The following is a 21,646-nucleotide window of genomic DNA, read 5'->3' as shown; positions in this document are numbered from 1 at the left end:
GACGATAATGATGTTTGTCATTATTGATTATAGTTTACACAATCAATTATAACTTTTTGAATCGAAATATTTCTATGCAAAAGTACATTTAAAAGAAAATCAAAGTATTTTGAGAATGTGATTTAATTTTCTAGAGTTTTTTCTATTACTTATATAAGATTCTAAAGTAGACTTAAAAGTTTGATGTCTTTTTTTGCTTTAAAGTTTAGTATAAGATGTCAGACTTCTTATAATAGTTTGGATAGTCATTCTGGATAAATTTGGATTGGTTAATCCAAAGAGTCAAAGTTGATTAATGAAGTACTCTGAGCGGTCTAAGCTGAGAAACTAGTCTTTTTACTACTATGTAACAAATATTTGGTGTTTTGCCAAAAAAAATGGTGTTTTGTAAAAATTAAAAAAAAAAATGTTTGGTGTAATTTTTATTTTTAATAGTTGTAACCATAAAAAAACTTTAATTTGTTATTAATGAAATAAATAAGTTTGATTTTGTTTTTCACATTTCTTAACTATAAAAAAAAGAGTAAGCACCAACATGAATTGGTCCAAGTGGCAAGTATTTTGGTCCCCTTAAGTATGTGGTTAGAAGTTCAATTTATGGCTGATGCGTATGAAGAAAATTTGGTTTGGAGGAGAAAATCCACCTCCTCGTGTATCCCACAAGTTCTCTGAAAATTAATCATTGACGGCGCTGGAAATTTCATACTATGGTTAAAAAAAAAGTAAGCAGAAAGAAAAGTGCAGACTTCTTCAAAAAAGAAAAATAAGCACTTATCCTGAAAGAAAGAAAGAAAAAAACAGCACTTTTCATTATCCATTCTCTCGCTCTCCCTCCCTAATGTGGACTCATCAACTGCTACAACCACTGCCGCCCCACAATCTCTTCTTCAACTCTTATTCACCTTCAAATCTTACAAAATTTCCATCTTTTGTAAAATTGAATTCGACCCATAACACAAAAAATCACAATGGAACTGTGAACTCAACAAAAATAACTTTGGAAGAGCTTCCTCCAAACGCGCTTCAAATGGAGAAAGAAGCAGACTGGATATGTGGGTTCTCCCTTGGTATCGACTTGGGAATGGCTCGTACTGGTCTTGCTCTCAGCAAAGGCTTCTCTGTTCGCCCTTTAACAGTAATAACAATTCCACTTTCTTTTGCTTTTACAGAATCTATTGTTATTATGTATGTTTTGTTGCTCTTTAGTTTCTTGTTGGAAATTTGAATGAATGAATTTAGCATGTATCATGTAATTTGGTACTATGTTTTTTTTTTTTTTTGTTTACGATGAGCTGGGGATCGAACTCAGGATCCTCACCACTAGACGAAACCTAGTGGCTTAGTACTATGTTTTGGTTTGTTTGTCCATTTTGTAGATACAATTGTAAAATGTTTGGATTAGCAATTTAGCACAGACACATCATATTGAAGGTGTGTTTGATGTCCTACACATGTTAATGTTGTATATAGGATTACATTCGACCCATGTGATTATGAGCTTATTTGGATTAGCTTATTTGAACTTATCTACCGACATAAGTTTTGTGACATTGTTTGGGAGAACTTTGTCAAAACAAGATTATGACAATTTTCATAAGTTTTTTTTTAGCTTATTTTCATACGTTCTCCAATATAGCTTATGGAAACTGCTCGTAGTGTGAGCGTATTTAAAACCATGTGTTTGTTTTTCAAACGAAATTTTGTGCTTATATTAGGATATAGATTTAAGGGGAATTATAATAGTTAAGATTGTTAGAGCAATTAGTTAGTTAGCTTGTCATGTGGTTGTTCAGTAGGTTGGTTTGTTTTGTGGTTGTTCGACCTATTAGCAGCATGTTAACCCACATGGATTGACCCGGTGGCTGGTGGTGAAGGTTTGGGACCTTGGAGTGTTGCTCAAGGTCCTAGGTTTGAATCCTCTCGGTGTCACTTCCTATGTTGGGTCAGTCCATACAGAGCGAAACTCTGGCTTAAAATGCCCCCCGCCCTGCTAGTGGACAGCGGGATTGGTGTCTCTTGGAATTGTCGATCCTTCGGAGAGATACCGAGTCTTAAAAAAAACGAGCCTATTACCATGTCTTTAAATAGCCCTCAATTGATAGAGGGGAGCATCTTTGAATTAGTGAGTACTGTAAACATTGTGAATAGAGTGTAGCAACTCTATTGTGAAGGGGAGAAACCTTTGGAGAAGAGATTTGTCTCCTATTCTTTCTCAGCAAAGGTGTTCTTCCTTTAATTCTTTTCAATTCAATTATTGGGCTCCTAACTGCTTACTATTGATGTTAGGTTTTCTTTAAGTTTTGTATGATAAAATTGCGTGCTTAGTATTTTAGGTTTCGAGCATATTATTGCCGCTGGGCGCTGGCCATGACTAGATGACATGTATTTGTTACATTGAAGTGCATTTATGGATATTCTTATTTGTATTTCATTATCAGCATTCATCCTTATAATCTTGTATTTGCTTTAGGTTTTGGAACTTCGAGGACAAAAACTTGAACTCCGGATTATGAACATTGCCGAACAAGAGGTCTGATTCATCTTTTGTCCTGTGCAGTATATAAAATTTGATCGATAGAGATATATTTTCTATCGTTATAGATACCATAACACAGTTTCTAAATTATAGGAAGCTGATGAGTTTATAATTGGACTTCCAAAATCTTCTGATGGAAAGGAAACAACACAGTCAAAAATAATCCGTAGTATTGCCGGAAGGCTTGCTGTTCGAGCTGCTGAGAGGTAATACATTCTAAAGTAGTGTTGACATTTTAAATTCTTCTATATTTATATATACAGCAGATTCCAAAATAACAAATGAATTGTTAATGTTCATTATATTCTGATCACAATTCACAAGTACATTCTTCTGTGTCAATGCTATTCATTTTAAATCCTGCTAAATGACCAGAACCCTGAGTTATATGATTATGGGAATACGTCTAATAATCGGCAAGCATACAGAATGGCTTTATTCTTATATGCAATGTTATCAAAATCATGTTTTTAATCATAAAATTGCACGATTTTACAATGTCCGGGACGAATCATGTCATATGCAAAATCACTTTTCGGTAGAATTGCAGGTGTCATAATTTTAATCATGAAATTGTCTGATTTTACGATTTCGGATCGATCTTGCCTATAACTCATACAAATCATGCATTTCTATACTAACAATTCATCGTGCCATTCTTTAATGTCTATATTTCGTTCTAATGTTGACTTAGAGCATCTCCAATAGTGAAACACCTTAGATGCTCTTATCTCATTCTTTGTGGTCCCTAACATACCGCATTTGATTTAAGAACTCTACCATCATTATACTCTAACGGTGAAAACCATATAAGAACTCTAAATAGGTCCACAAATTACTCCACATCCTAAAATAATGTTCTACCGATAAGAACATGTCATATAGAATCAACGCTCTTACAGCTCGCATACACGTCAGCTTACACATGGTGTACCTTGGAAGAACTGGTTCTTAAAATAAGTACCAACTTAAAAACACCGTTGGAAATGCTTAGTTACCAAAAGGAGAAAGCAAGTATGAATTCTCATGCTTACGCAATATTTGGTAATCAATTTGAATATTTTTTCCAACCGAAACCTAATAGAGGTTGGTGAATTTATGTAATTATTGTGTATCACAATTTTATTTCTAATTTATATCTCAACTCTAATTTCAGGGGTTGGAGAGTATATCTACAGGATGAATATGGGACGACAACAACCGCCATGGATCGAATGATCGACATGTAATTGCTTCTAACCTCATTTGTTAAGTGTATTGTTACCCTCTAATTGGATACTTTTCTAAAAGTGTCTTTAAGAGAAATATTTAATAAATTTATTTTACTGACCCTATCACTACTTATGGTACAATGTTGAGCTAACACTGATACTTCATATTAAACAAGTGTCTGGTGTCTTACACGTGTTGGTGTTAGACACCGACTCGTGGTTATATTCAACATTTCTATTTTTTAAAATTATTATCAGTGCGTACATGTCATTGTCAGTGTCCATGTTTGTTTCAATGCTTCACAGGCTAAGGGTCACTAGTCTCAAAGGAAATATTTACATTTACCATTATAACTACTGTGAAAGTCAAACGAAGATTTCTTTTATTTTATACATAAGTTTTCTTTTGAAAGATTTGAAGCACCATTTTGAATGGAATATTACTTGATTGTGGAATTGATACACTTAAAACTCTTACAGGGGCTTGAGTAAGTCTGCAAGGCAGAACAAACTTGATGCCTATGCTGCCACGGTAAGTAGATATTGTTTATACAAAAAACAAGTTATAAGCTAAGAGACACCGAGGTAGTTATCGTTTTTGGGATATCTATTTTCGTGTTTTTTCCGCTTTGATGTGCCAATAAGAAAAGGAAATTATGGCATAATTATAATTTTTGTTTGTTTTTTTAACTAGATGCTACTTGAGAGATATTTCTCCACATCAGGTCAGAAAACTGAACTTGTTGTGCCCAAGAATCTTGAACTACAAGGAAAACTTAGAAAGGGTCCTCCCAAAGATGAAGATTTTTTCTCTGATGATGATGATTTTTTCCCTGATGAAGATTAATCACAGAAGAAGGAGTTTGTACCATTCCATCATTCACGTTTACTAATTTCAAGTACGCGCAAGTAAGTTGCGAGAAAAGGGAGAAATATTCCAACAATCGGTAATCAACATAACGATGTTTGGATATCCGTTACAACTTCAAATTATAGGATGTATGTATGCTGGCACCACACTCAAAATAAAAAGAGAAAATTATATGGAAAACAATGTGTCAAAAGGTGAGTTAACATTTTTTTATGCAATAGTAGAAATGGTAGATATTGTTAGGGTAGGTTATTGCAAAATCAACATTTGAAGTTTTGAACTTGTCTTAATGGGAAGTTTTTGTGTCTTTTGTTGACAATTTTAATAGACTGTTTGTGACTGTAAAGATATCTTAGTTGATTTGATTAGTTCAACTGAGTAACTTCCAATCAACAAAGTGAATTTCTGAAGGTTTTTTTTTTCCCTGCATTTCTACCTCAATTATCCTCTAATGAGATTAGATTATATTTGCATGTTGAAATATACCTCAATTTTGCTCATTTTTAGTTGAACGATACATCAGTTTTTCAATTCATCGATGAGTTTTCAAAATCCACATTTTCGATACCAAGCAAAATTAAATGCACTAAATTTTTTTAGCCTGAGTTGATTCTAGGAGTAACTGTGCTTAACATTAAATCCTCTTGTCAACTACTCACTCAAATATAAGCAACTAATCGTGCAATGGATAACAAAGATACTTCTACTAATCTAGGAAACATGGCACTTTGAATCACATCTACAACAGTACTTGACGTTTTGAGATTAAAATTCATCCTTTAACATCATCTAGTTATGAACATTAAACCAAATATATGGTGCAAATTGAGACATTTTATCATGCCATAATTCCTCAAGGTATCAACTCCATCCAACTTTGTCCTTAATTTTCTTTCACGTTTCAACCAGAATTTGTCTTGAAGCAAGGCAGTGGTAAACCTGAAATAAGCTACCACATCATCAATTCAATTTGAAATTTAAGGATTGTTTGGTTTCTGTTTTCATTTTTCGTTTATATGTTCTTACCTCTAATCAATCGCGGTGGCGCATACAGCATTGCATCACATTCTAGCGTTGCAGCAGTAGCAATTGCAGAGATGATGCATTTTTTATGCAAAATGTTGAAATTGCCCTCATTCATTAACAGTTTAGGTTATTTTCATTTTTTTACTTGAGACTGATTTTATTTCTCCCTTTCCCCTCTTCTCTACGCTCATTCCTTGTTCTCTCTTGTCACTTCTTCGCTCGTTCTTGTTTCCCTTCATTTCTTCCATTACCCTGTTTCAGCACCAACTTATTCTCTTGCCCTGTTTTTTCTATTTCTGCACTAACAGTCCTCTATTATGGCATCATGCCAGTCTCAACCACCACTCATCGGCCATATTTGCCTTTCCATATGTCAAATTGCAAGAGAGACCAAAATAACATAATTTGAAAAATTACCGAACCAAAATTGTGAATGAAAAAAAATAAGGGACCAAAAGTGCATTAAAATTAAATAATTAAAACACAGAACTATTTTTCATTGTATTTTATGTTTTCAGCATTTATTTCACAAAATCATGTAAAATGAAGGTTTCTTTTGTAGTCCTTAGTAATATATATTAACTACAAATAAAAAGGAAACACAAATCAATAACAACCTCAATAGGAGATATATATTTATTTTCTCTTATTTTTATTAATTCACTATCTATTAAGTGGATATTTCATACATAGCATTTTCAGCAAGTGTCAAATACAAGAAAGGGAGATCCAGAGCAAAAAACTTACCCCCATTTGAAGTTTCGAGAGGATCACATAGAACCTGCAATCCCCTTATTTGCAATGACATCTCAATTGCACCAAAGCTCAGCCTCTAAATTTCAAATGTCAACAGGAAAGAAACATGATGATACCATTTTCATAACTAAGTTTCAGACAACAATAAGATCATTTCTCCAATCAGTTGAAAGATGCTGACAATCTTAATATCAGTGAATTTGTAAGCATTAGCAATAACAACAGTTTTGTTTCTTATGTATCCAAAAAGTGCTTATTGTGAAAATAATTACAAATTGGAAGATAAAATATCTAGAGAAAAAGATGGTTGGGACTTGAATATTATGGGGTGCGTAAGTCCAACATTGTGTAGTACAGGGCACTTGATAGAGTATTACTTAAGTGGTTTGATTCTTTCCAGTGACAATTAGCTAGCTAGCTTTTAAGGGTAGGAATCCCAAGCACTTGGATGTTTAACATACGGTATCAGAGCTGATTACTGGTGTTTAAAAAAGGGCTATCTACAGAGGAGATGACTTGAAAAAGGTCGAGTTAAGCGTTGTAGAATGCAGCCACAAAATGTCGGCGGCTCTCAGAGGTGTGCCATGATAGAAATTTGAGTAGGGGGTGTCTATGTCCCACATCGAGTAACCTGGGCTGCTCGATGGAGAGTACTTGGCGCATGTTTGGATTGGCAGAATCAAGGTGAGCCACTGCAATTTTGACAAAAGCTACACTGTGGAGCTTCAAAAAAATCACGGTGTCACTGTGATTTTACTAAACTCACCGTCCATCCAAACATAAGTGTGGCTTGATACTTTGCCCTTGTCGGCCAACTTTTTTAAGGAAGGATTTCATGAGTGGCAGTGCTTAGATGCATATCAGAAGATTTCCTTCCACCTGCCGCTCTTCAAATCCTGAAATTATATAAATACAAAGAGCTTAAGTGTGGAAGCAGATTTCATTTTGGATGTTTACATCAGAAAACAAAATTGTTAAATTCAATCAATGGTGATCAAACAAAAATAAACAAGTTCCTGTAGTTCAAGGGACAAAGAAACACCTCCCAGACATTGCATTTATTTGTCCAAAGATTACCATCTTTGCCTCTTCTCATCAATTGAGAAGAAAATGTTTAAAAAAAACTCAAGATTAGAAAAGTTAAAAGTAAATGATACAGAAACTGCTTCCAACTTCCATAATAAGAAGTGTGCTGTGTGCATACAATTGGGTGGCATCAGCAATAATATCTTATGTTCTGAAAAATTCCACTGATGCAATTCATTAGGTAATAAAGAGCTCACCGGCAGAGGGAATAGAACCGGTGATCGAGCAGTAATTAGTTTAAACCTCCAAGATGATCCACCATACCAGAAAGTAATTAGTTTAAACCACCAAGAGTAACAGACCAACCACTTGAATTGTTCAATTTCTGACCAACCACTTGGAATGCAAGCCTTCAACTAGTGATTTAGTTTCCATCATTCCATGTACTCTGCATCACTAGAGTAACAGACCAACATTTTGACATTCATAACTTCGCATAAACTCAAGAACCTGCCCAACAGAAAATTGAATATAACCATTCAAACTAAGTTACGGAATTTATTTAAATAAATATATTAAGCTTGAAAGCTAGAGACTCAGAAGGGAATCAATAAATTCTGTTTCAAAGTACACTGCTGACTAAAATGTGAGCCAACATACATACCAAGTACAGTGATGACAATCTACAATGCATATCATATATACCAATGTAGACCGTGTGCTAATCTTACTAACATGTTGCAGTACAGAGAGTAAGTTGACATGCGGAAACATTATGATAAATCATGGGCATTCCTTATAGAGACTAAGAAGATAGAATCATTTAATAATACACTCTGATTTCAGAAACAGCTTGATTTAGCCTGCTAGTGATTACTAGACATCCAACAGGGACTCCCCTTGTAATTGAGTTTTCTAAGCATGTTCCCATATTGCGGCAACGGCCATGATAAATGTATAAATTGCATAACTGGCCCAATATTGCTTTGTTACTATATGCACACCCAAAATTTCAAAAACCGTTTCAAACAGGTTAACAAATTTAGGTTGTAACATCAGGCTAGTAATAGATTACTAGCTTGTTAACCATACAATAAGTGCTACCGAAGGCCAAAATAAAGGAATAAAACAAGCATGAAATTGTGGGCGTGCATCGATTGCTTAATAACAATGAGTCGTATCCCAATTCATTAAAGATAATACAAACAGGGGTAGCGACTAGCAGTCATTGTTCTGTCTTAAATTTTAGGCTTTAGGCCTAACTAAACCCCAAACTCCAGTTCAAACTGTGAGGATTGTACAAGCCTTATACTCCCTCCATGACGGTTTATAAGCAAAAGCCGGCAATTCACACAGTTTAAGAAATATGGTCAGCTTTATTTATTGTCAACTGCAGTACCCAATTTACCCTTATTACATTAGTAATTAGTCAATTTTACCCTTATAAAAAGTGTTTAGTTACATTAATTATTACACCTAGTTTACTGTAAAAAGAAAACACCTTAGTAGGAGTAATTATAATTAGCCGAAAATATCAGTTTCTTTTCATTAATGAGACTACACCTATCTTTAATATTTCAATGCAAAAAACCCTTCAGTGTCTTTTCAATGCAAACTGGATTTATAAAACTCATTTTCGTGAAAGTTTAATAGCTTTCAATAAAAAAATAAAAAAAAATAAAAAGTTTAATAGCCAAGCCAAACAACCATACGCATGCAGCACTGCTTTTCTTTCTTGGTATATGCAATAGAACTTGGGACTCCTCATATTCATTAATTGTGAATTTGGAGCAATGTGAAAAACTATACTCACATTTAATAAGGGTATTTTTGGCATTCTATGCTTTTATATGAGGAAAAAAGTCAAATTTGCTTATATTTTGTAACAACTAAGTTTGAATTTTTTTGCTTATAAACCGTTACGGAGGGAGTAAAGACTAATTTGGTCACACTCGAGACATATTTCTAGTTGATGTGAGATCTCAATGCACCCCATGAATCGTGAGAACGGTGATAATCAATTCGGCTCATGCTCAGTTAATATTGGGCTAGATCCTCAGCAAAAGACTAGTATCTTCAATTTCAAATTAAAAAAGTGACAGACTGTCATACACCTCTAGTATCTATTCTGACATAAAACAATACTCAAACTCAAAATTGAACATTTTTTATCATGAGAAATGAAGCAAAATCAAAGTTGAAACATCTTGATAATTGTTACCAAATTATAGGTGACTTGAATTTTACCTTTCTTCAGACAAAATAACTTTTCATTCTTCATCTACCAAGAATCTTTATGATACATCAAGACTTGGGATAATTTTTGGAAGTAGTCTGTAAGATGGCCTTGAGCACGACTCACCATCACCATTTAGGAATGTGAGTTCATTTTCAAGAACAGAATAAGCTTCTGAAAATGCCTGCACCAATGTAATAACTTATGAGCAACACTATCAGTAAAGAAAAGTTCATCAAGGAATAACTCTTACAATAAGTACTGCACAGGCAGAAGATGAATTGGAAATCAATACAATCATAAATAACTGCAAGAATCTTGCTTTAGTGCTATGTGGTCGGCAGCAAATAGCGTAGCATAGCGTCCGACCCTCAAAAAACTAGCGGCGGACCCGCAAAAATGGACAACAATACAAGCCCTTTATATCATACACATATAAACTAAAAAATAGAAGAATGCACAAATACTTGACAACAGAAAAAATTTCATATCAGGTAACACGAGAAAGTTTTAATTCCACGGTCACCTAAAAATTATCATTCTCGGCAACATCCACAAGACAGATTAAGCATAACTGCAGAATGATAATTTAAATCACATGTTTCTTTTTGGAAGTAAGACTTAGCAAAGGAAAATTTGTAACTAATGTCTGCATTATCACCTTAATACATTGATGTATTCGGAAGCAATTCCTTCCCACATTATTAGTTGGAAAAAGAGGATCATCGATGTGAATTGGATCAATGCTGCAAATATGGTCATTTACAATTAGTTGGAGAAAAAGGGAATTAAAAGGATGTCACACCATGTTCATAGAATGTTTGGTTTATCTATTACCTACAACCTCTTTCTCTCTTTATATAAAGTCCACTTCCCTGCACCGATATCCGCATTTGACGAGGATCAAACACATTCCTAAAAGAAAAATAATTGTAATTATTTCTAACAAAATCTTTCATGATTATGAAATGTCTACTCCACGCTGATAGCAACAAGAAAATATAGAATTATAAATAATTCTCTCACCCAAAAAAGTAAAGAAAATCCACCAGAAGACTTCCATAATTCTGCAAGAAAATGGAAGAGAATTCATTTAGGGGCAGTAGTTTATCTAAAAATAAAAATGAACCGAGAAAGTAAGAACTACACTCCAAAACCCAGCTAAGGTCATTTTCAGCCAACTCGTCATTGATTAAAAAAACAGCAAAATCTCGATTCTTGTTCCTTTTTACTTGGTTCATTAAATTTATAACCTTGATTTGAGCATAAAAACATAAAAATGATAGAAAATATGATTAGTACAGGGTGGCTATCGACAGATATAGACTTGAATAAGAGAAAAGCTCGATGTTTACTTGGTTGATTGGCCGGCCAAGATGGTGCTCATGCTGAAGAAAACGTATAATTAATAATACCTACACACAAAATAAAAACCAATGACAAGTTTAGCAGATACAGACTACCCTTTCCTCAAGTGAGGAAATCCAGAGTTTAAGGAATCATAACAAAGAATCCTGAAAGAATATCTCTTGAGAAACATAGTGGCAGACAGAAAAGAAAATTTATTATTCAACTGATGAGATATGACAACTGCAATTGATAAAGAGCATAATAAGGATGACAAACCCATATATAAAGCAAAAATGCCAAAAGTAACTGACAACACAAATTATTTCCTTTTTTCACACCATCGTCACTAGATGACCAAGTATCTCATAGTATGAAACAGATATCCTTATATTTGCAGTTGGATCATATGAATAAATTATTGGTAACCAGGGACGTAGCAACCTTGTAGCTTGTGGGGGCATGTGCCTAAGTGCCTTCACTAAAGTTTGGAGAAACATTTAGTACTATACATGTCCTTAGACTAAATGTCATCAAGACTACTCAAAGAAACACAACTACACACTAAAATAGCCTATGTTTCTCTTATTGTAATTTTTTTTCATCTTACAAATTTAGTATTTGTTTTTAGGCCAAATGTATTTAAGGGTCTTTTAAGTTTCACGTTTGTAACAGTTAGATTCTTTAACTTTTTAAGGTAACAAATAGGTCCTTTAAGTTTCTAATTTGTTGCATTTTTACTCTTCCAGTTATCTTTCCGTTATAAAAACTTGTTGCATCGTGACCCTTCCGGTTAATATCCTCCAACATGTGTGCTTTTTTCATCAAAATATCCACCATAGTGGAAGTCAATATTAACGGCCATAATGCAACAAGGTAACAGAGGTTAACTGGAAGGGTAACGGTGCAATAAGTTAGCAACGTAAAGGACTTATTTGTTACATAAAAACTCAAAGATCTAACTGTTACAAACGTAAAACTTAAAGGATACATAAATGCATTTAAACTTGTTTTTATTATTGCAGTGAGAGTGAACACATCTATTATTAGTTCTAGTTCAACTGGTAATACTGATATTATTTGTGTGTGAAGTTTTTTGTGGTGTTTGTCAGTTCGTCTACAGAAGAAATGAAAAAAGTAAAGACATGTTATTATATATTTTGTTGAATGTGAATTTGTGTTAACAATAGTGGAAACGCCATTGTTAAAGAGAAATATTTTTATTGATATTGATAATGAGAAAATTATTCAAGCTTTTTGAGAATATAAAAGTAGAGAATAATTTATGATGTATATTTATGCTTCAAAATTAAAAGGGTTATATATGTTGTTAGTCCCTACATTTTGCTTTATAGTCAAGTATAGTCCCTACATTTTTTTTTATGGTGAAAAAATCCTACAATTTTTTTCTTTATCAAAATTGGTTCCTCCTGTTTATTTTATGCACATCACCATTCTGTTTGTTGGCTGTGCATAAAACAGACGGGAGGAGTCAATTTTGATAACCGAAAAAATTATAGAATTTTATTTCACCATAAAAAAAATGTAGGGACTATTCTTGACTGTAGGGCAAAATGTAGAGACTAAAAATATATTTCCCAAATTTAAATGTTAGTTATATATTTAATTCTATAGATTTTTATATATATTGCCCCCACTACCAAAAATTTCTGGCTCCGTCACTGTTGGTAACCATGTCCTATTAAGAAAATAAAACCACTACAGATGTACAATTTAGTTACTGGTCAAGTAACAATGAATAATGACATTACATTATTGACAATTTCAGAAGCCGCAGCAATATGCTACTCCAGCACAAAGGAGTTCCGGAGAATTCATTAAGAAACGAAAATTGTATGTAAAAGAAATAAAATACATACCAAACAGTAGGAACTTAAGCCACCGGAGTAGGACTGGTCAAGGCTCCGATCTGCCAAAAACTGTTTTAGCACCAAAGCAAGAGGAGTTGCAGCAGGAAATTGTTCTGTTAACTCCTTAACCTACAGGAAGCAGCGTCATAATTTTCATTGTCGAGCAATAAAATTTAGAAGCAAATGATACTTTCAAACTCAATATTCACCATTGTAACAAATAGATTGGAGAACAAAAATGGACTCAAAGGATTTTGCTGCTTTTTATTCAATTTTGTATGGGGTAAAATCACAATAAAACAATGGTGTTCTGCTGGTTTAATCCAATTTCTCAGGTTATATTTACTATAAACTAGGGAAGCCTGTGGTTGAATTATTGGGAAATGTATCAAGGGTGTGTGACAGAATCATAACATGCATTATCCAACTTAAAATCATGTAATGTATAAATATAACATTGGGCTGTCTTGTTTAATAGTTCTTTCATTAAAGAAGAAAAAACAAGTGCACCGCTTCACAGGTGACCAACCCCTAGTTTCCTCTTGGGATGAAAACATAAATCTAAGAAATAACACAATTCAATAAGGTCCGAACAAAGATAAGATAAAATTATTTTTAATCTATAACCAACATATTTGTTCAAAAAACATCTATAACCAACATATAAATACCAGGCATTATACTAGAAGCTTTGTATGTATGTACATATGTCCTTTTGACTAAAAGATGGAAAATTGTTGCAATGGAAAATTGAAAGCCCTGGACCTCTTGTCATGAGAAATTACCATTCCTGTAGTTTGGAGTCCTGTATGTGATGGGGACTTAAAGCTGATGTCAACCCGAACTGATTTGGAATCTTTCAAAGCATAAATATTAGTTTGAGAGCTTTTCAGCAAAGCTGAATCTTCTAGCTGGATCATATCAGAATGATTGTCATTACCATGTTCACCAGTTGTACAATGTGACTTTTCTTTTAATGAATGTAACGTAGGAGCTGATGAAGTGATAACATCCTCGGGTACTTCCACCACGAGCATAATAATAGGTATCTAATAGAAAGATACAGATATTTTTATTAGAAATGAGTGGTGTATACTACATGCTAAAAACAATTTTCCACTTGATAAAAACAATTAACAATCAAGATTAGAGGTATTACAGCAGTATTTTCCACTGTCTTCAGAGAATCATTTTTTACCCATTCCTGATTGGCAAGATACCTAGCTGCATGCTGGCACGTAAACACAGTTGTGTCAATTGTCTGACATACTGAAAATTTTGTTGTTATTGTGATTATTATTGTAATTGTAAAAATATTTATAAAGTAGAGCATTAATTAATAGAGAACACAACAAGAGGCATGTGGTGAAAACCGTGTGTGTTAGAGCATCACGGACATTCCATTATATAATATTAAAAGCATTAATTACAAAGGAATATTTACTATGGAATATGCTATGCTAAGAATACTCTAGAATATATTTACAATAATATTAATAATATTAAATATCAACACACATATTAAATATAATCTTGCAAAAAATGAATAAATTAGACCAAAACGATAAATCACTTTTAAATGTCAATCAAATCAAACCTCATTCAAACAGAATTGATACGATCAATTAATAAGATCCATAACACATACACCTTGTAGGGTGATTAAGTGGTAAAGAAAAACAAATCCTAATGTCTCCCTTTTCAGGAAAGTTGTGTTTAGGACAACTCTAACTGAAGCATATAGATCCACGAACAATTAACACCATATCAATATCTTTTATTGTCAATTGTCTCACCATATGATATTTTCCTATTGTTTCAAAAAACAACGATCAGTTCGTTAACCTTGTAGGAGAACGAGACCGTCTCCCCTCAGTCACCAAACCTCAGATTGTTTTAAGTAGTGCACTTCATATATGATCATGGTAGGTGTCACAAGTTCTATAAAAATCCTGCATAGCCTAGATGTGCACACCTGATACAAGTACATGGAGAGTACAAAGTGTAGGTACTGATTTATTGTCAATATACCTGAAGACATGTTTCTTTAATACCATTACGACCTTCCAATATTCCAGCTTCTTTAATGGGTTCCTGAACATTTTAACAAAATTTTAGTACAACAAGGTAAGGTAACAGTCTACCGACACTGAGAAACACAAGAGACTAAACAAAAACTTTACCAGATTCCTCACTGGAGGGAGAGAAACCACAAGGTCAACATCACTTGTTGGAAGAGCCATACCAGTGGCATTGGAACCAAATATATTTGTCCTGGATCTGGGCCATAAAACCTGCAGAGATCGGGTAACTCTCTTGAAAGCCCAATTAATGTAAGGCCTCCTTGCCATGTTTTCGGCCGCAACCTTGGATTCCATCATAATTACAGGTAACATTAGAATTTTTGTTTTCCAGTGACAATATTAAGAAAGACAAAGCCTCTACATATTCAATAATAATTCTGATAGGGAAGGGAAGATTTTAAATAAGGAAACAATGATGACTAAATAAGGATAAATATATGAAAGAATGTCCAAAGTTGGGATCATTAGGGAATAAGTAACAATGGAACATGGTGTTTTACACTGGCTTTGCAAAAGATTATGCGAGGCGTGCAAGTGTGTGTTACTAGCATCACACATAAAATATACTCTATACCTGTTTACAGAAAGAGTCAATCTCGTCATGGAGCATTCCATGCATTGAAGATAAAGATGCACTCGTTGCAGAAGAGCTTCGTAACTCGGGAGGTTGCAGAGGTAAGGTGACATCCGGCTGTATAATTAAGCACCCACAATGAACACCAACATATATGTATATAGTAGGACTTAAGCAACAATCTTTCTTACATGTTCCTGGTCGCGTGCTATCTGTGACATTGCAATCAGGCGGTCCTGCAGCAAGGCAGCAGGTAAAGGTTGGATCAGAGGTTGCACTGCAAGGTTTTTACTTCTCCAAGAAGGCCACACAACTTCAGCACCATCCATTCTCAAACAAGTATCCTCTAAATTACTTCCATCATGATACCAACCTCTCATTCCCCAGTGTCTTGGGCTGGAACTACCAGACCTAACAGTCGGAAAACCCCTTTGTTTCCTAGAGTCACTCACAGGGGAGGGTGGGGGAGGACGTGGTGCACGTGGTACACAAAGCACCACAGGTGATGGTGGCCGCTTTATGCGAGGCTGCTCCCGCCTGGTAGGAGGAACACAAGGGCTTTTATGATCAACACATATAGACCTTTCCCTTGACAAGTTAGGAATAATTATTGGCCGTAGAATGGGATATGGATGCGAATCACCAGCCTTCCCTTCAATTTCTCCAGGTAAGTTATTACCTAAAGAACCAGAAGTATCATCATCCACTGCAGCATCAGTAACTGACGAAGAATGCATCACTTTCCCAGGTACATCATTACCAGACATTACATAACCAACAGTCGGGGGCCCAGTCCCTACAGGATCAAAGGGAGAGCAAAATGTCGCAGTAGTTGGTGATGCTAAACCATTTGTACTATACGAAGAAGAGAAAGCAACCATATCATCCACTGTCTGATTCATGTCAGCTTCACGCAAAGCCCATAAACTGTCATCAGAGCTGAGAGAGGGAGGCCGAGAAAAACCTTTTCCTGAATGTTCGGAAGGGTTCCAGTACATTACACCGCCACCAAAATATTGATTATAATCTATACCAGAAACAGCATGGAAATCATACTCTTCCTCTGATACATAGAGGTTGTCATATTCATCTGTGAACTGTGTATTTATCAGGTCAGGTAAATCCAATGTATCCCCAGAGTACTTCCTTTCATCATCAGAAGTTGTTACATCAAGATGCATGCTATGAACAGCCAACCCTTTTGAAAATTTACATTGTCTCCTAGACATAAACCCGGAGTCATATTTACAATTTGGTGATGGGGTCACGCCACCACGAAAAACTGGGGGCCAGTCAAAACTCATAGGAATTTGACGAGACATAATTTGGTTACATCTACCTTCAATTGGTGTATTTCTTGCTTGCGGTAATGTGGGGACAAATGGGTGGCAGAAGTGATTATGCCAATTGCGTCCAACATCCAGATGCAATCTATCTGTTGCAGGAGGGAGATGCGAGTTAAAAGATGGAAAATAGATAGAAGGTATACCAGGCCATTCATACGGACTGCATTTTGAGAAAGCAGAATTTCTACTTTCAAATAGACATCTATCTCTCTCCTTCAACATGCCAAATTCTTTTACATTAGCCTCTCTAATTGGTTTGTCATAAATAGTTGGCTTCACATCAGCTTTGGCAGCACCTGTTGTGTTCAAAGAACATGTATCTTCATTGCTGGAGAAATTATTGTGCTTCAATGCAGGAACAGGTTGTGTTATAGCTTTACATTCTACAACACGAGTATCTAATTCACAAGGCAACATTTTCCTTTCATTTGGCAATAAACAAAACTGAGGACCTGAACTATTGCAACTATCAGGAAGATCATCAATGTTCTTTCCTTCAACTTTCCCGGTAGAGTTGTTCTCCTTAGCAGGTCCATTAAGAGAACAAGGGCTTGAATTTGAGACAAGGATGTCATTACCAATAGAATCTTTGCATTTGACATTCTGAATGGTAGAACTATCAAAAGACCTATCGCATATTTCCACCTCACCATTAGAAATAACAGTGGTAGAGGCAGCATGCGTAACTGACTTGTGAGAATCTACAACTGTACCGTCAACAAGGATGCTTTTATTTTTATTTTTATTTTTCTCTTTTCTACTTTTTCTTGGAGTGGTTCGAGGTTTGCCAACATTCGATTCTCGAGTATAATCCTGACATCAAGTGGCTTATTATAAACAAATTAAATATTTAGCAAGAAACATGATCCAGATTAAATAAAAAATAAATGACTTACTACAATTTTTACAGGTGGTGAGGAGCTCCCCATAGAAATATTGTTTTTTCCCAGAGGAACTTGAGGAAGTTCCCTGGGTTTTGTTAAATCAGTCTTCTTTTTATCTTCCAATACACAATCAATGTCCTGGAATATCATATGGAACAAACCGGAATTGTAAATGCTAGCATTTATGCAATAAAACTATCCGAGCCATCTGTTAAATATAGACTATTTATTTATTTATTACCTTATGAAGATTTTCGCATGAAATACCGCTCACAGGTGTCTTTGGGGCAGGATTTTGCCTTTTATTATTGCGGGTCCGTCCCTTCTTTTTACGGTTAGAAGGACCAAGTTTTTCCTTAGGTTTACCCGATGAGGATTTGTCATGTTCCTCCTCTAGTAGCTCATGTTTTGTGCAGTCAAGTGAAATAACCATCAGAAAACCTCTCAATTTTCTTAATATACAATCAGATATTGTAGAGACAGAAACCAACGAACTAAAGAAAAGAGTTCCTATATCATATTCACTATTAATACTTGATGTCAACATTATGTTAATGTCATGAAGCACGGATAGGGAATTAAAGGCTCTAGCTAAAGCTGCAGGCTTTTTACAAACAACAGGTGTAATAATTCTGCCAAACTCTGTATCATCGCAAAATGCTCGGGTGGTCCTTTGAGCAGATCCAGTACAATTATAGTCAAGTAGTTTATCAACTCCCACTCCCCTACTGTATAGCCAAACCTCATCTTCGGAAGCACTGCTTGCCACTTTCAAAACCTCGTACGTCTGAAAACTTATGGATCAAAAGTCAGTTTAGTACTTAGAGCAGGCCTATAAAATATAATAATCTAAATTTCAACATGTATATGAATATATAAACTGATATGGTGATCTCACTAAATTGGTAGGACCAAGTTTTACCCAATGTGCAGAGGATTTGAAACATCAAATACATCACTTAGAGATTAGTTTATTGATCTTGGAATATCTTAATCATCTCCTTTTTGATATATCTTTAATCGTATTAGGCTATCAACCAAATCAAAGTACTACAATATGTAGTCAAAGTATGACACATGTCCTATTTCAAATATAAAAGGCATATATAATCATACATAATCATTAAGTAGGTCTTTTTTTGACTCCATTACATTTTCATTTCGCTTTCCTCCACCCCCAAAATCCTACTTCAATTTAGCAAAAAGTGACAATTAAGTTAAATTTACAATATATTTCATAATTGACGTTATCACTGCCACTAACACACGATCAGTATCTTCCACAAATGTTCACACGTCGGTTAAGCTTAGAACCAAGGGAAAGGAAATGTACTTACTTTCCCATAACCATGTGTTCAAATATCTAAGTTTGCTGCAGAATGTCAGTTTTATATTTAATTCTTTCTTAACCATAACAATGCAAAAATTCCACTTTAAGCACTGAGAAAATCTGGTTAAATCATAATTGCTTTCTACAAGTTATACAACTGTCAAAGAATGCAATGGCATACTAATTCTAATGATGCTTCACTTTTTAGTTTAACTTTTACTTAAACTGCACAGATGATAAATTTAGACTCCCTCACACAAACACTATCATTCCAATATACTGGTCAAAGTTATCGATGGCGGACCATGGTAGAAATACCGGCCAACATATGGCACTGGCATATCCGAGTATGGCGCCATGCAGTGTTGTGAAATAGCAGCTATAGCGCCGCTGTAGCATTATAGCGTACTGAAATGTAATCAAATCGCTATTGTTCTGCAATAAGCTATTTAGTATAATGTGCTGTTAAATAGCCGCTATAGCGGCGCTATAAGTTAACACTGCAGCGTAGTGGAATTCGAATAAACCACAATTTTAACATCCGCATCATGGCGACGCCATCCTTCACAAAATGGCCATATCGGATTTCCAAAAATCCACCACCAATATCCGCCATGGTCGATATTTGACAACACTGATACTTATATACGGATATAGCGATCTAGGATTTGGATTATCTAAAGTGACTAAAGTGTAAAGCGATGAAATCAAGGGTTGTTATTTTAACAAAACGATTTATTATGATGTACCTACAATATCTACCTTTGATTTGTTAATTAATGGTTGATATTACTCACTTCACACTCTAAAGTGAATTACTCACACTTTAAAGGAGACGGATTCGTAAACCTACTAAAGTTAATACTTATAAGCAAAGACATAATTAGTCCCCAAAATCTATGTTGCAACATAATGATACTAGTACTGGACACTAACTTCTACACTATGAAACATCCCATCAATATCTAAAATCAATTTTCTCTTGCCTATCCCACCAATGCAGTCTCAAATTAACATCTATTGATTTTCATCGTAATCATTAGATCATTAAAAACATTTGACTTTAATCATAATTACTTCCAAAGTCAAACATATGATTGGTTGTGATTTATTGACGGTGTATCAAAACTAAACTCTTTCCGTTTTGCCAAAATGAAAAAATGTCAATCTTATATATATCATTAACAAATCATAAGTTTGTAAGAATTCCCAAAAATTTAAAGCATACCAAAGATTTAGCCGATTTCATGATAATCGTGTTGAACACCTTCTTCCTTGTAACCGAATCCAAATTCCCCCACCAATCAACACAACCCTTCTTCCTCCAATACACATTAGCAGCAACACCAGCTACATTCAACTTCTCCTTCAATTTCACACCTCTTTTCTTCCCACCACAACTATTCAACCAAGCCAACCTAATCGAAACCTCAACCCTATTCGCAATAAAAGCCTCAATCCCATAATACCCTTTCGATTTCAACCAATTCAATTCAACCCAATCCTCACCAATCTCATTTTCTTCCCCTCTAAGAAACCCACCACCAGAAATCTTATCCATCACCTCCACAAATCTATCCACATCCTCCACAATCCCTTCACAAAATGTCACCGTGTCAAGACACCTAGCATCACACGAACATTTCGCGGCATCCTCCCCTTCCCGGGAAGCAAAAACCCGAACCGAATCAAAGATAAATTTTCCAGCAGTGTCCGAATCCGCAATTCGAGCAATGAGACCATGTGATTTCTTGAAGCAGAGAGTCGGTAAGAACGGCGGATCGCGAGAGGGAAGATCGGGGAGGAGGATGAAACAACCGTGGTTATTGTTGGATTGGAGCTTAGACAGCATTTGAAGGAGGATTTGGACGAAATTGGAATCGAGGATTGTGAGATGAGAGAGACGATGGTGAATTGAGAGAGAAGAGAACCATTTGAGAATGGAGGATCTAGGGTTAGGGTTAGGGTTAGGGTTAGGGTTTGGGGATTGGGAATGGTAAAGGGAGATGTGAGAAGTGAGTGAGTCCATAAGTTGACGGTGAGCCATGAGAGATAATAGGTTTGGAATTTGGTTTGGAATTTGCTTTGGAGTTTGATTTTAAGGTTTCAGGAGGGAACAAGAAGGATCATGATGATGATGATGAAGTTTGAGAAAACAAAGGTTGATTTTTTTGTTGGTTTTTCTGAGTATTATTATGTTGTCGTGTATGGTCGGGGAAGAGAGGGAACGGAAAAAGGACACCATGTGCAACGGGTGTTGCTTTTGTCAGAAACGACAACATTTCATCATTTTTTTAATTTATTTTTTTGCAATAGTAGTATTTTTTTTTTCCTTGCAAATTAGTAGTATTTTTTTTTATTGAATAGTCAGATATTGTATTTTTTGTTATCATTAATTATATTGATATGAAGTTTTCACGTTATGATTAATTTTTGTCGGGGATCTGTGGAACATACAAGATGAGTTCTTCTCCTAACCAAATTTTTTCGATAGGCATGACTCATGAATCGAACATTTAACCCACATGCTTAAAGAGATCAAGACTCA

The 21,646-nt window shown here is 34.9% G+C and overlaps 2 protein-coding genes across 7 annotated transcripts; one reads left to right on the top strand and one right to left on the bottom strand.

Annotated features, from left to right (window-relative positions):
- The first annotated feature begins 733 nt into the window (after positions 1-733).
- On the top strand, positions 734-5,047 carry LOC123920019 (putative pre-16S rRNA nuclease). Its single transcript, XM_045972098.1, has 6 exons — positions 734-1,135; positions 2,471-2,530; positions 2,630-2,742; positions 3,693-3,761; positions 4,228-4,279; positions 4,442-5,047. Exons 1-6 carry the CDS (start codon positions 839-841, stop codon positions 4,592-4,594), a joined length of 744 nt encoding a protein of 247 aa, XP_045828054.1. The 5' UTR covers positions 734-838; the 3' UTR covers positions 4,595-5,047.
- A 199-nt stretch (positions 5,048-5,246) lies between these two features.
- Positions 5,247-21,412, bottom strand: LOC123920018. 6 transcript variants are annotated; one of them, XM_045972091.1, is made up of 19 exons: positions 20,327-21,353; positions 18,010-18,555; positions 17,781-17,906; positions 15,730-17,697; positions 15,539-15,655; positions 15,064-15,246; positions 14,912-14,974; positions 14,040-14,111; positions 13,666-13,929; positions 12,890-13,009; positions 11,018-11,077; positions 10,689-10,915; positions 10,500-10,577; positions 10,324-10,408; positions 9,674-9,846; positions 7,684-7,936; positions 6,392-7,296; positions 5,645-6,006; positions 5,247-5,557 (listed from the first exon to the last, which is right to left on the bottom strand). In XM_045972091.1, exons 1-15 carry the CDS (start codon positions 21,143-21,145, stop codon positions 9,721-9,723), a joined length of 4,854 nt encoding a protein of 1,617 aa, XP_045828047.1. In that variant the 5' UTR covers positions 21,146-21,353; the 3' UTR covers positions 5,247-5,557; positions 5,645-6,006; positions 6,392-7,296; positions 7,684-7,936; positions 9,674-9,720. The 6 variants fall into 6 exon arrangements, with proteins under 6 accessions (XP_045828047.1, XP_045828049.1, XP_045828051.1 ...); XM_045972093.1 differs by having other exon boundaries at positions 5,645-5,896; XM_045972095.1 differs by having other exon boundaries at positions 10,689-10,729; positions 20,327-21,351.
- Between the last annotated feature and the right edge of the window lie 234 nt (positions 21,413-21,646).

The sequence above is a fragment of the Trifolium pratense genome, linkage group LG4 (assembly GCF_020283565.1).
Source record: "Trifolium pratense cultivar HEN17-A07 linkage group LG4, ARS_RC_1.1, whole genome shotgun sequence".
In the NCBI taxonomy this organism is placed as follows: domain Eukaryota; kingdom Viridiplantae; phylum Streptophyta; class Magnoliopsida; order Fabales; family Fabaceae; genus Trifolium; species Trifolium pratense.
This window is presented reverse-complemented; position numbering and strand designations above follow the sequence as displayed.